This window comes from Osmerus eperlanus, chromosome 16 (genome assembly GCF_963692335.1).
Source record: "Osmerus eperlanus chromosome 16, fOsmEpe2.1, whole genome shotgun sequence".
Lineage (NCBI taxonomy): Eukaryota > Metazoa > Chordata > Actinopteri > Osmeriformes > Osmeridae > Osmerus > Osmerus eperlanus.
The window spans coordinates 11,382,979-11,395,263 of record NC_085033.1 but is presented as its reverse complement, the minus strand read 5'-3'; the positions used below and the strand labels follow the sequence as shown (position 1 = coordinate 11,395,263).

Here is a 12,285-nt window from a genome sequence, read left to right as displayed (position 1 = left end):
AGCTAGGCTCTAATTGGAGTGTAATTGGACTGAAAACATACCATTGTCATGCACCTAAAGCCATACAGTAACACAACATTCCAATCTCATTATCCAGGTCCATGCTTGTGGTGCCTCTGTCACCCTTAACACCCTCTCTCTCTCGCTCTCTCTCTCACACGCACACCCTCTCTACCCCATTAGAGGAGGCTTCGGGTTGAGCAGGCTGTGGCAGGAGCAGCGGAGGTGGACAGGGACATAACTCACAGTGACAGGGGAACGGGAGGAGCCTCCGTCATCATTACAGTACAGCCAGCTGCTGCTCCACACTGCTCTTAATAGGAAGTGATTTCCATCAACACCATGCGTGACTCATCCCGACGTAGCGGAAGGGGGGACCAGGGGCTCTCTGGGGTTAGAGGAGTGTGTGTGTGTGTGTGTTGAGGGGGAGGGGGTTGGGCGGTTGGTAGGATGCTGGTGGTTTGAGAAGTACCTACTCCCAGACCACCCTTCGTCTCCCTACAGTACAATATCCCTCAATGTGCTGGCTGTCAGTCTGTATTACCCGTCTGTCTGTCTGTCTGTCTGTCTGGGTTACGAATGTGCCCGTGTCGCGTCCCGTGTCTTCATGGTTTGGTTTTGTTGGCTGCTCTGTCTGTCTGGCGTGTCAGTGGCTTGGCAGTCAGCTGGTGCACTGCTCCAGGTGTCTCCCACATCTCTCTCTCTCCCTGTCTTCCTCTCTCTCTCTCCCTGTCTTCCTCTCTCTCTCTCCCTGTCTTCCTCTCTCTCTCTCCCTGTCTTCCTCTCTCTCTCCCTGTCTTCCTCTCTCTCTCTCCCTGTCTTCCTCTCTCTCTCTCCCTGTCTTCCTCTCTCTCTCCCTGTCTTCCTCTCTCTCTCCCTGTCTTCCTCTCTCTCTCCCTGTCTTCCTCTCTCTCTCCCTGTCTTCCTCTCTCTCTCCCTGTCTTCCTCTCTCTCTCCCTGTCTTCCTCTCTCTCTCCCTGTCTTCCTCTCTCTCTCCCTGTCTTCCTCTCTCTCTCTCCCTGTCTTCCTCTCTCTCTCCCTGTCTTCTTCTGTCTCCCTCTCTTTCTCTTTCTGTCTCCCTCTCTCTCATTTTCTGTGTGGCATTTAATACACTACAGCCAAGGGTAGTCCATCAGGCTGTCTGTCTGTCTACACCACAGTACCTGCCTTGGTGTGTGTATGGGGACTTAGACACAGTGAGTGACACATGCCATCTACCCACTCCAGGGAAGCTGTGACCTCCACTCACATGTCACATCGTACTCTGGTTTGTCCCTGTCCTGTCCTACGCAATGCTCACGGCTAGCCTGCCTGCTGGAGCCTATAGCCTCTTTCTTAGTATTTCTAGCATATGGAATGGCAAGTGTGCTTTCACTATATCTTTTCCCTTTTTTTGGAGCTTTGAATGTTGCATAAGACCTTGTATTATTTAATGTGTGGTGCTGCAGGCTAGATGCTACCATTGTTGAACTGTATCTACTTGACCTGTTTGTAGAAAGTGGCACAGTACAGTATATTGTGTGTGTGTGTGTGTGGGGGGGGGGGGGGGGGGGGGGGGTGAGGACACGTGTTCGTACCCGTGCCTCAGTGGACTCGTAAGACAACAGCTTCCCTGTCTTATGTCTCCCTCAATATTTGATCTGCTGTTTTGTTGCTGTCCTTTCTATCGATGAAACACTCTCTCTCTCTCTCACTCTCACTCTCTCACTCTCACTCTCTCACTCTTTTCGTCTGTGTCTGTCTCTCTCACTCTCTCTCTTATTCTCTCTTTCTCCCTTTCCCTCTGTCCCTATCTCTTTCTTACACAGACACACACACACCGTATATTGAGTCAGGGAGGTGGTGCCCCTCAATCTTGTGCAGCTCTCTCTTGTGGCCTCCCTCATCCTTCCTTGATAGCAGACACAGGTGATAGGGTCTGTCTGCTGGGGACTGATAAAGAGACACACACTGCTGACACACACACACTCACCGTTGAGACTTGCATACTGCTGACACACACTCCTAACCTACTTCATAGTCACACAACTCTCTTATTCACACACACACACACACACACACACACACACACACACACACACACACACACACACACACACACACACACACACACACACACACACACACACACACACACACACACACACACCACACACCACCTGACAACACTGAATGCACTCTCTGAATGAGATCTGAGCTTAATCTGTCGCCCTGGCAACATTCCAAGTAAGGTTGGGTCTGTGGGTGTGTGGGTGTGTGTGTAGCTCAGGGGGAGTCAGTAAGGAGGTCTTATCAGTTAGAGATGATCAGATAGAGAGATGACCAGGTTAATTATCTCTCCCAGCCATGAGGAGAGAGACTGGCACTTCTTGGATTACAGCAAGAAGACACACACACACACACACAGGTGAGAGGGACAGGATTACAAAGTGTAACGATCAAGCAAGTGAGTCCTCTACTGTCCTTGGAAGTTTGGAAGTGTTTGCTGGATCACCAATGGAGGCATATTTAGAACACATTTTCAAAAGAACAATTCCAATGAGCTCTCTCCAGTCTGTTTGGCAGTCGGCTGCGAGAGGTCAAGCTGCACCCATGGCTCCTGGTGTGGACCTTGGGTGCAGCTACAATCAGATGGTGTTATGGCACATTGTGTCCCAGAGCTATGTGCCTATACAATATGTACTGCATCAGCAGCAGTCTGTCATCACAGCTGCTTCAGAGAACAACTCACAATACAGCTTTACAAATGAAACCAATTGGGCTTTATGAGCTCAGTAGCTCCAGGGCAAAATATATTATATATTTTTTAAGATGTATTACCTTATCTGGCTCAGCTGTCCGATAAAAGCACGTATTGAAGTTTCTAATGTTCTTTTTGTGCAAGCCTTTGAGGATTAAAATGAGTTGTAGGATGACTTGAGAGAAGAGACACACATGTTATCTTTCTCTCCTGTGAAGAAGCATCTGGAAGCTTTAGAGTCCATTTGAGCTGCTCCTACTGTTTCTACTTTAATGTCATATTTCCTTGAGAAATTCATATTGCTTTCAGGTGTTTAGTTGTGTTGCAAATCTCTTTTAGGCCACAGTCTCCAGTATGGACACAGCCTCAAAGCCATTGGCCTAGAATGGGATCATTTTTAACTATACAGAATTACCTGAACTATGCCCTCAAAATGTAATCTTCTGTGGTGTAAATCTCCAAGTGACATCAAATCATGATGATAGAACATGTACCTCATTTTAGGGTTTGATTCACAGGAAGGACAGGTGACTGGTTGATTTGGATTCCATGTTCATCTTCTGTTGAATCATCATAAGCATTCACCCAAACAAACAAAACCAAATGTTCTCCAAATGTACCTAACTAGAGTTCATGTTTAGAAAGATGGCGGATTTACGACAATAGATTACGCACCTGTTGGATTATTGGGTGAAATAGTGTAATTTGGGATTACAAGGGATTACACTGACATCTTTGCGTCACTCCAGAATACGGAGGCTTTATTTGGAAGATTTCACTCCAACACTGTGGACCTCAGTCAGAACAGGAGTGGTTGTGTGTTGCAGTGATGCAGTACAGTACAGTATGAGGGCCTTTCTCCTGGGGCTATCTGGTTGCATCCCCTACAGGGGCTGTACACCCTCCCTGTCCCTGCTCGCTTCACCACTCACAGGAGAGCGCAGGACGGGTTAAGTGTTCCACTTCAGCAAGGCGAGGTGTCTGGCATAGCCAGTGCCGTTACGTGACCATGACGCGACTCTCAGTGTCGCTTCCACTGCATCACGAGGCGTGTGTCGAAGTATCCCTGACCCTGCTCCTCTCCCTCGCATGGTGCGTTGCAGCTGGGCGAGGACACGTTTAACCGAGCCAAGCTGCTGAACGTGGGCTACACTGAGGCCCTGAGGGATGGCGAGTACGACTGCTTCATCTTCAGCGACGTGGACCTCGTCCCCATGGACGACCGCAACCTTTACCACTGCTACGACCAGCCACGGCACTTCGCCATCGCCATGGACAAGTTTGGCTTCAGGTAGGACCAGCAGAGGGACACACACATGCACACACGCGTACAGGGACACACACACACCCCTACAGACACACATATTGCAGATTGTCTGTCCCCCGTAATGTTTATGTGCAGACTTCTGTTGTGGCAGATGGTCTCATTAGTGATTGTCTGCCCCCCTCTAACTTTGTGAAGTCAGTCTTTGACGTCACATACGCACGCACACACACACACACACACACACATGGACTGGCCTCGGGCACTTGTCATAATACTCTATCTTATACCACTTTTTAGCTGTTCCCACTCTCTGTCTCTCTCTCTCTCTCTCTCTCTGTTTCTCTCTCTCTCTCTCTCTCTCTCTCTCTGTTTCTCTCTCTCTCTGTTCATCTCTCTCTCTCTGTTTCTCTCTCTCAATCTCTCTCTCTCTCTCTCTCTCTGACGGTGGCTTCCCCTGGGTGGGCTCCCTCTGCCTCTCTGTATATCGACACTCTTGTCTGTAGCAGAGGGCATAGTCTACAGCAGGTGAGAGTTGCCAGCCTGACAAGGTGTTGGGTGTGAGATGATGCCGGGAAGCAGTGTGTGTGACCGAGACCCTGTCTTCTCTCTCTCTCTCTCTCTCTCTCTCTCTCTCTCTCTCTCTCTCTCTCTCTCTCTCTCTCTCTCTCTCTCTCATGCTTTCCATCACTTTCTCTCGTTCTCACTTTCTTTGTCTCATTCCCTTTCTCTCTCTCCCCCCTCTCTCCCGTGGTGCAGTGTGTGCGAGTGACATCTGTCTCTCTCCTGCAGGCTTCCCTACGCAGGCTATTTTGGAGGGGTGTCGGGGCTGAGCAGAAAACAGTTCCTGAAGATCAACGGTTTCCCCAACGAGTACTGGGGCTGGGGAGGAGAGGACGACGACATATACAACAGGTACACACCTTGGGCTCGATACCACAGGAACTACAGTACCCAGCAGCCACAAGAAACTACACTCACAATCACCAGGAACTACACTAGAATCGCTTGAAACTACACTCGCAATCACCAGGAACTACACTAGAATCGCTTGAAACTACACTCGCAATCACCAGGAACTACACTAGAATCGCTTGAAACTACACTCACAATCACAAGATGTAGAGCCCCACACCAGCAAACTGACAATTATCACAAAGGCAGAAGGCATACCAGCATATACACCAGAATTAAACCCTCCAAAGTCTGTGACCTTGCATCTGTCTACAACGTCAGACAGACCAGAAAAGGTATTTGTCGCTCTGCTTGCCTTTCCTTTGTGCCCCCCTCAGACATTCCTGATTCCGAACGCATGTCTGTGTCAAGCAGAGGACAAAAGAGCACCACTTTCTCATTTCTTCAGACGCTCCGTTTTTCTCTTCAGGATGATAAATAGGTCTGGAACACGGCCTATCATCTCCATCTTGGTTGAGGTGATCTGTGACTTCAAGCGCTCTATCTGCCCGGACCCTCTCTCCATCTCAAAGTGATAGCGCCGTAAAGCAATAGAAAAATATCATTTTTGGAATTGCCCCCGCTGCCGGGATAGTGTTTCGCTGTTTATAGAACCATGTCACAGATAGAGGCTGTCAGGGTGCGCGTGTGTGTGTTTGTGTGTGTGTGTGTTTGTGCCTGCACACGCGTGTGTATGTGCCTGCTGGCACGGTGTGCGACTGTGCACCTGCGTTGTACATCAGAAAAACATGAGAAGAGAAATCACAATGAGACACAACACTTCCTTTTATAGCTTCAGTACAAGAGCAGCAATACGATGGGCCCATTAAAGCGAGCCAGTTCCTGTGCTCCTGCTCCTAACAAAGCTAGTTTAGCTTTACTGGCTGTACAGGTAAGGCTGGCCAGCCAGACTGTTATTATAGCGGGTTCACACCAGCCGTCATGTTGCATTCTGTTGTGGGTGAGCGTGACAGACTCAAGCAAGTGCTGTAGCGGGTTAGCAGAATGCCTGGTAAATACGCACTGGTATAAAAAAAAAAACACAAAAAAAGAACATGAAGGTTGTGTTTCATAGCGTTCCAGGACCCCTTTCAAGCCTGGCTTGTTTTTAGAGCCTGTTACAAAGCAATTTGAAATGTCCTTGAAATGCACAGTGGGTGTTGTGGCAAGGCTAGGCCGGCAGCGCTGCAGCTAGCACGCTAGGCTGTGCAGAGGGGTGGGGGTGGGGGGTGGTTGCAGCAGGGTGTAGAGAGCTAGCCTGGCCCCCCACCCCTTCCATCAGAGTCCTGTCAACTGTAGTGGGAGAAAGATGGAGAAAGTGATAGAGTGATAAAGGGCCGTAAGCCTGCTACCCCCTCCACCCCCCCTCTCTTTCTCACACACTCTCTCTCACACACACACACACACACACACACACGCACACACACAATCTGTCCCTAAGTCCCTTTCATCTCTCTGCCCTTCCATCTCTGTCCCTCGCTCTCTCTCCTTTCGCTCACTGCTCCCTCACTGTTCCCTCTGGGGGCGGGATCTTCCCCCGGGTGTACTGCTACCCTATATAGCATCCAGCGTGTCAGATGGGATAGTGGAACCACAACCCCCACCCTCCAGGAGGACATGTCCCAGCTCAGTGCAGAAGCCAGCCATGCCCCCAAGGACACCCAGGACACTCAGCCAGCCTGGGAGAGCCTCCACCATGACACATCACTAACAGGCAACACTGTGTGTACGTGTGTGTGTGTGTGTGTGTGTGTGTGTGTGTGTGTCAGAAAGACAGACAGCGAGAGAGTGAGAGATACACACTCACAGAGACAGGGAAAGCATGAGAATGTGACAAGAAGGCAGAGGAAGAGGTCTGGGGACTGAGATGAGATGGTCCGAGAAGAAGCTGGAGGGGGCAGAGAGACAGAGCGGCCGAGCCAAAGAGAGTGGCTGGCCAGAGAGAGTGGCTGGCCAGAGAGAGTGTCTGGCCCATGGCTCATGAGGTCTGCAGTATCCCCCCTGCCCCGACATTGGAACATCTCCGAGGAACTAGCTTGGATTTGTGTGGCTAGGGATTTGTGAGTGTGATGTGTGTACAGGATGTGGGTGTGCGTGTGTGTACTTTCCAGTTCACCCTAGGTCAGCGTTCACAGACCCCTCCCCCCTCCCACCCAGAGTCTACCACTCTAAGACGTGCTAGGTACATTAAACTTCATATATTCCATCCAGGAGTTGGAAATTTGCTAGAATCCATTCAGTGAAACATTCTGTTGAGTACATTCATGTATTAAGGTTGTGTTGGACTCCTGGAATTCTGCCCTAACCTTCTGAGGGAATCATCTCAGTCTGGAGGGGAGGACTCACTGTGGTAGTTCACTTTCACAACATTGACCAGCCCTGGTATACAAGCATCCATCCTCAGAAACAGACCCATCTGTGAGTGCAGGATCAGCCATGCAAGGAACGATCATTTATAGACAGAAAGAACCTGAGGTGATTCTGAGCTCTGCAACTTGTTAGGTGTAACAGGTTGGGTTGGAAGCGACTGTATGCTGGGATGAATGCATTAGCCCTCTGAGCTAAAGCTTATCCACTTAGCTGGAGCTGGATTTTTTGTTGAAGTCTGCCTGGAGTGTCAACAGTGCTTACGACCAGCACATCAATTCCACTGTGCCAGGCAGATCATTGGGACACAGATAAGAAGGTATCTGAACTGAACTATCATTTTGGCTGTGTGTTTCTATACCAACCCTCTCCTCCCCAGGCCCAGTCTGTCTAGACACTGACTCTGCATTTAAATACAAACTCCCTCTGCTGGGTTTAATAAAGACATGAGGAACAAAGAGAGTGTGTGTGCTTGTGTGCGCGTGTTTATGGGTGTGTGGATATTTGTGCGGGTGGATGTGTGGGTGTGTGTGTGTGTGAATGGATGTGTGTGGGTGTGCGTGTGTGTGGATGGGTGTGTGCGTGGATGTATGTGTGTGTATGGATGTGTGGGGGTGTGTGTGTGTGTGGATGGGTGTGTGCGTGGATGTATGTGTGTGTATGGATGTGTGTGGGTGTGCGTGTGTGTGGATGGGTGTGTGCGTGGATGTATGTGTGTGTATGGATGTGTGGGGGTGGGTGTGCGTATGTATGGATGTGTGTGTGTGTGTGGATGTGCGTGTGGGTGTCAGGAGCAGTGTTGGGTCAGTCTCGATCGGCTGTAAGTCATTACAGGAAGGCAGGAGAGAGAAAAGAAGAGGTGGGGGAGGGGGAGTGTGCAGTGAGATGCACACCGTCAGCACCACCAGCGCAGACATGCAGCTCAATCCAGCAGGATGCCAGCAAAGCACTGCTTTCTCTATCTCTCACTTTCTTTCTTTCTCCCAAAATTTCTCGCTCTCTTTCCCTCTCGCTCTCTTTCACCTCTCCTTCCCTTTTTCTCTCGCTCGCCTTCCCTCTCGCTCTCGGTTTCTCTCTCTCTCCCTCCCTCTTTCTCTTCGCTTCCTTTCTCTCCCCTCATTCCCGTGCTGGCAGAGGGAAATGAGGCGGCTTCACAGATCCTTGTTCCCCTCGACTCCCACAGACTAATGCATGAGAGAGAGAGAGAGAGAGAGAAACGATATTGAGAAACTCCTGATTAATCCAATCAGGAGCCCTGGAGATTCAGCAGCCGCCCAGCCAGTAGGCAGATAGATGAGGGGAGGTGCCCTACATGGAGAGAAAGACGCTGGGTTGGACAGTATGCTGCTTCCACGTTCCTCACTCCTACCCTCCCGCTGGTTTAGACTCACTTGAAAAGATTTGTTTCAGTGCTCTTGCTCCTCCATTGTATACGTCAGGGAGGGAGGTGGCTGAGCGGTGAGGGAGTCGGGCTAGTAATCCGAAGGTTGCCAGTTCGATTCCCGGTCAAGCCAACTGACGTTGTGTCCTTGGGCAAGGCACTTCACCCTACTTGCCTCGGGGGAATGTCCCTGTACTTACTGTAAGTCGCTCTGGATAAGAGTGTCTGCTAAATGACTAAATGTAAATACGTGATGAATTTGTATTAGAATATAGATTTGTCCAAAATAGATATTGGCGTAAAATATAAAGACAGGGTCAGTACTGAAAGATCGGTTTATTAAATGTTAGAGTTGTTGTTTTTATTTGTCCTTCTAGCGGTACAGCAGTGAAAGTAGTTGTCTCACAATAGCCCAACGAACACAAAACAAAATAGGTTTTTGTTGTCTTTCTTTCTCAGAACCTGAATGGATAGTATTTTTCACTTCCAAGGACGATGTAAATCTAGGACGGCACATTCCTTTCTTGGATTCTGTATAAAGAAGGAGCCTTATCTGCTGGAGCTGAATCGATGGATAAAAACTAAATGTCTCTGTGGTTTTGTTTTGTTCTGCCAAGGTCACCTTTTCTATTCTAGTTTTTTACATTTATCACAGCTGTCTTTCAGATATGTAGTTTGATAGTTCTTGTCTTCCGTCATGGCTTCCTGAGATGTTAACATTCTGTAGTACTGCTAGCTGTCTCTTCAGAGGGCATCTGGGTCAAGGGAACGCACAGAGCTGTGGATTTACAAGTCTGTCCTGTAATAAACTGTACTTTTTTTTTTGTCTTTTTTTTTTTTTTGACTACATGAAAAGCTTCTTTTCTGTGGGGTTATAAGAGGTGAGAAACACACAGTAAACTGTGTCTAAGCCCACATGCATTTGCATTAAACACACACAGACACAGTTTATCTCTCATAAACACTAATTCACACAAACACACATAATTACGTCCATCCCTAGTAAGCCTGCTACTCACTGAGAAAGTATGCGGTCTTGGACGACAGCTGCAGCGCCAATGGCGAAGGCAGCGTCGTGACACTCCCACGACCAATCACAGGGGTTCCCGCCCGCGCCCAGGGGATCAGGGAACAGAAGGGGCTGATTAGAACAGGCCTTATAGTTCCAGTTATCAAACAGCTGCAAGCGGGCATCACACACACCCAGCATGGCTCTCCCAGACAGGCGCAGCTCTCAGGATATCTCAAAGCACCTTCGGAGACGGTGACATTGCCATTCTGTCAAGTGCGGCTTCCCTTCCACGTTTGTGTTTGTGTTGTTTTCCCGTGTGCGCCGTTCGTTCCCCTGGGGGCCTGTTTGCGGGCGTTGTGTTCTGAAGGCAGGAGTGTGTGTTGAGCCCAGCCCAGTCTTGAGTAGACACTAATGTCAAGCTTGGCTGCTCCGATAAGAGAAGAATCAGAGAGAATCCACCAGACCTGCTCATCCCATCTCAGGAGCTGAGACAGGTTCAATGGACACACTCTGAAAGCTCACAATGCAACCTCCACACACACACACACGCGCGCGAGCGCACGCATTTGTGAAAAAGGTACACACACACACACTACCCAAGTGACTGGGGAAATGAACATCTTTGATGTTTCATCACCTCTGCAGACAGAGGGCTTAGCGTGTGCCCACACGCTGAGTGGGAGCTTACTGCAGATGTTTCCGGACTCATTTTCAGGTGTCTGCTATAGCGTCGTGTCCCACAGACCTATTTTATCCAGCTGGTGGTTGGATTGATGCCGATCCTTTCCTAGGCTGTTGTTAAAGAGGCTAGTGGATTCTCTTAATTGGATTGGTACTAATGCAAATGGATTGCAGCAATGTTTACATGCCCTATAAAACACTGTTCTAGGTTTGCTTATCTGGTTGTATATTCACCATCGGTGGTATAGGTTCAAGGTGCAAGGATACCCCGTTCCTCAGTGTTCTAAGGCGCTCGTTCTGTTTTACAGGATCACCCTGAATGGGATGAAGGTGGCCAGGCCAGACGTTCGAATCGGACGCTACCGGATGATCAAGCACGAGAGAGACAAGCACAACGAACCCAACCCACAGAGGTACGATACCTTCTCACTGGTTACCGATAGCATGGCTGAACCAATCGCGGGTCATTAACAGGGAGGGTTTTAGCCTGTCAGCTCAGGCACTGGAGTCTGTGATGTCTCCAGTGTGTGATGGTATAGTGATCTAGCCAGATCACTGTGTTTGTCTAGCTGGCCTGACTTCAGCTGCACCGGCTGCAGTCTCTCAGCCTCACGAGGCGCACTCCTTATGATAAGCTGTTTGTTATGGATTTCCATGGTTCATTCGAAGCAAAGAGTAATCTTTAACACACGGGTAGTCCACCAATCACGCTCTGTGAAAGAGGGCCAATCGATAGCTCGCATGGAGCTCCAACTACTGTACACACACAGACAGAGCGACTCACAAAGGGTGTGAGGGTGTTTGCGAGTGCGGGATTCTGAGTGTGTGCTTGTCTGCGTTTGTGTGGCCGTAGAATGTGATGGTAACCAAGGACACAGAGAAGCTGGGGACACGTTCTGTAATCAGCCAGATCGGCTGAAGGACTGTTCTGCGAGAGAGATGCTTATTGATCACAGCCCAGTTTGGGGCTCTCATTAACAAGATGGCGGTGGAGAGCGAGGTACTGTAGCGGGAGAGAGCGGGAGAGCGAGGTACTGTAGCGGGAGAGAGCGGGAGAGCGAGGTACTGTAGCGGGAGAGAGCGGGAGAGCGAGGTACTGTAGCGGGAGAGAGCGGTAGAGCGAGGTACTGTAGCGGGAGAGAGCCTAGGGCGCCTACGGCTCCCTCCACAAATCCGATACGCCGTACAGGACGTGCGCTACGGGGACTTCTGGAGTGCACAGCACTCAGAAGTACACTCAGGGACTTTACGAGTATCCCTGGAAAAGAGCACACTTTGCAGGGCCGCAGGGAGTACTCAGCCCGCGTTCTCAAATCCATACTCGGAGGTGCCGTGGTTGCTGAGGAAAACTCACGAGTGCAATCACAGTACGCTTAGTGTGCTAAGTGCTGGAGACAATCCCAAGGCTGCGTGTGGCTGGTTCGCTTGGTTAGGCTCAGCGTAAACTCATTTGGCGTCAGCAGCAAAGGAACATCAGGGATCGTCCAGGTGAGGGTGTGTCAGAAGAGCCATGTGTTTGACTCGACCAGTACATTTACATTTAGTCATTTAGCAGACACTCTTATCCAGAGCGACTTACAGTAAGTACAGGGACATTCTCCCCGAGGCAAGTAGGGTGAAGTGCCTTGCCCAAGGACACAACGTCATTTTGCACGGCCGGGAATCGAACTGGCAACCTTCTGATTACTAGCCCGCTTCCCTAACCGCTCAGCCACCTGACTCCCTATAAAAAACTGATACAGATGCTAATCCACTTAGCATGCAAACATCCCCAACAGCATCTTCCATCAGCAATATCATTAGAGATCCCGCAGGAACAAGACATGTCTGTTAGTTAGTCGAATACTTGATATCCACATGTGCAGTTGTACATATGTTTGCAGGTG

General features: G+C 49.6%; 1 protein-coding gene across 1 annotated transcript in view; it reads left to right on the top strand.

Moving 5' to 3' along the window:
* The window catches only part of b4galt2 (UDP-Gal:betaGlcNAc beta 1,4- galactosyltransferase, polypeptide 2), a 58,175-nt gene that overhangs the window by 34,632 nt on the left and 11,258 nt on the right, over positions 1-12,285 (top strand). Inside the window, exons 4-6 of the mRNA XM_062482144.1 lie at positions 3,844-4,031; positions 4,797-4,919; positions 10,708-10,812. Of these exons, the coding sequence (XP_062338128.1) occupies positions 3,844-4,031; positions 4,797-4,919; positions 10,708-10,812 (416 nt within the window). The remainder of the gene's footprint in view (positions 1-3,843; positions 4,032-4,796; positions 4,920-10,707; positions 10,813-12,285) is intronic.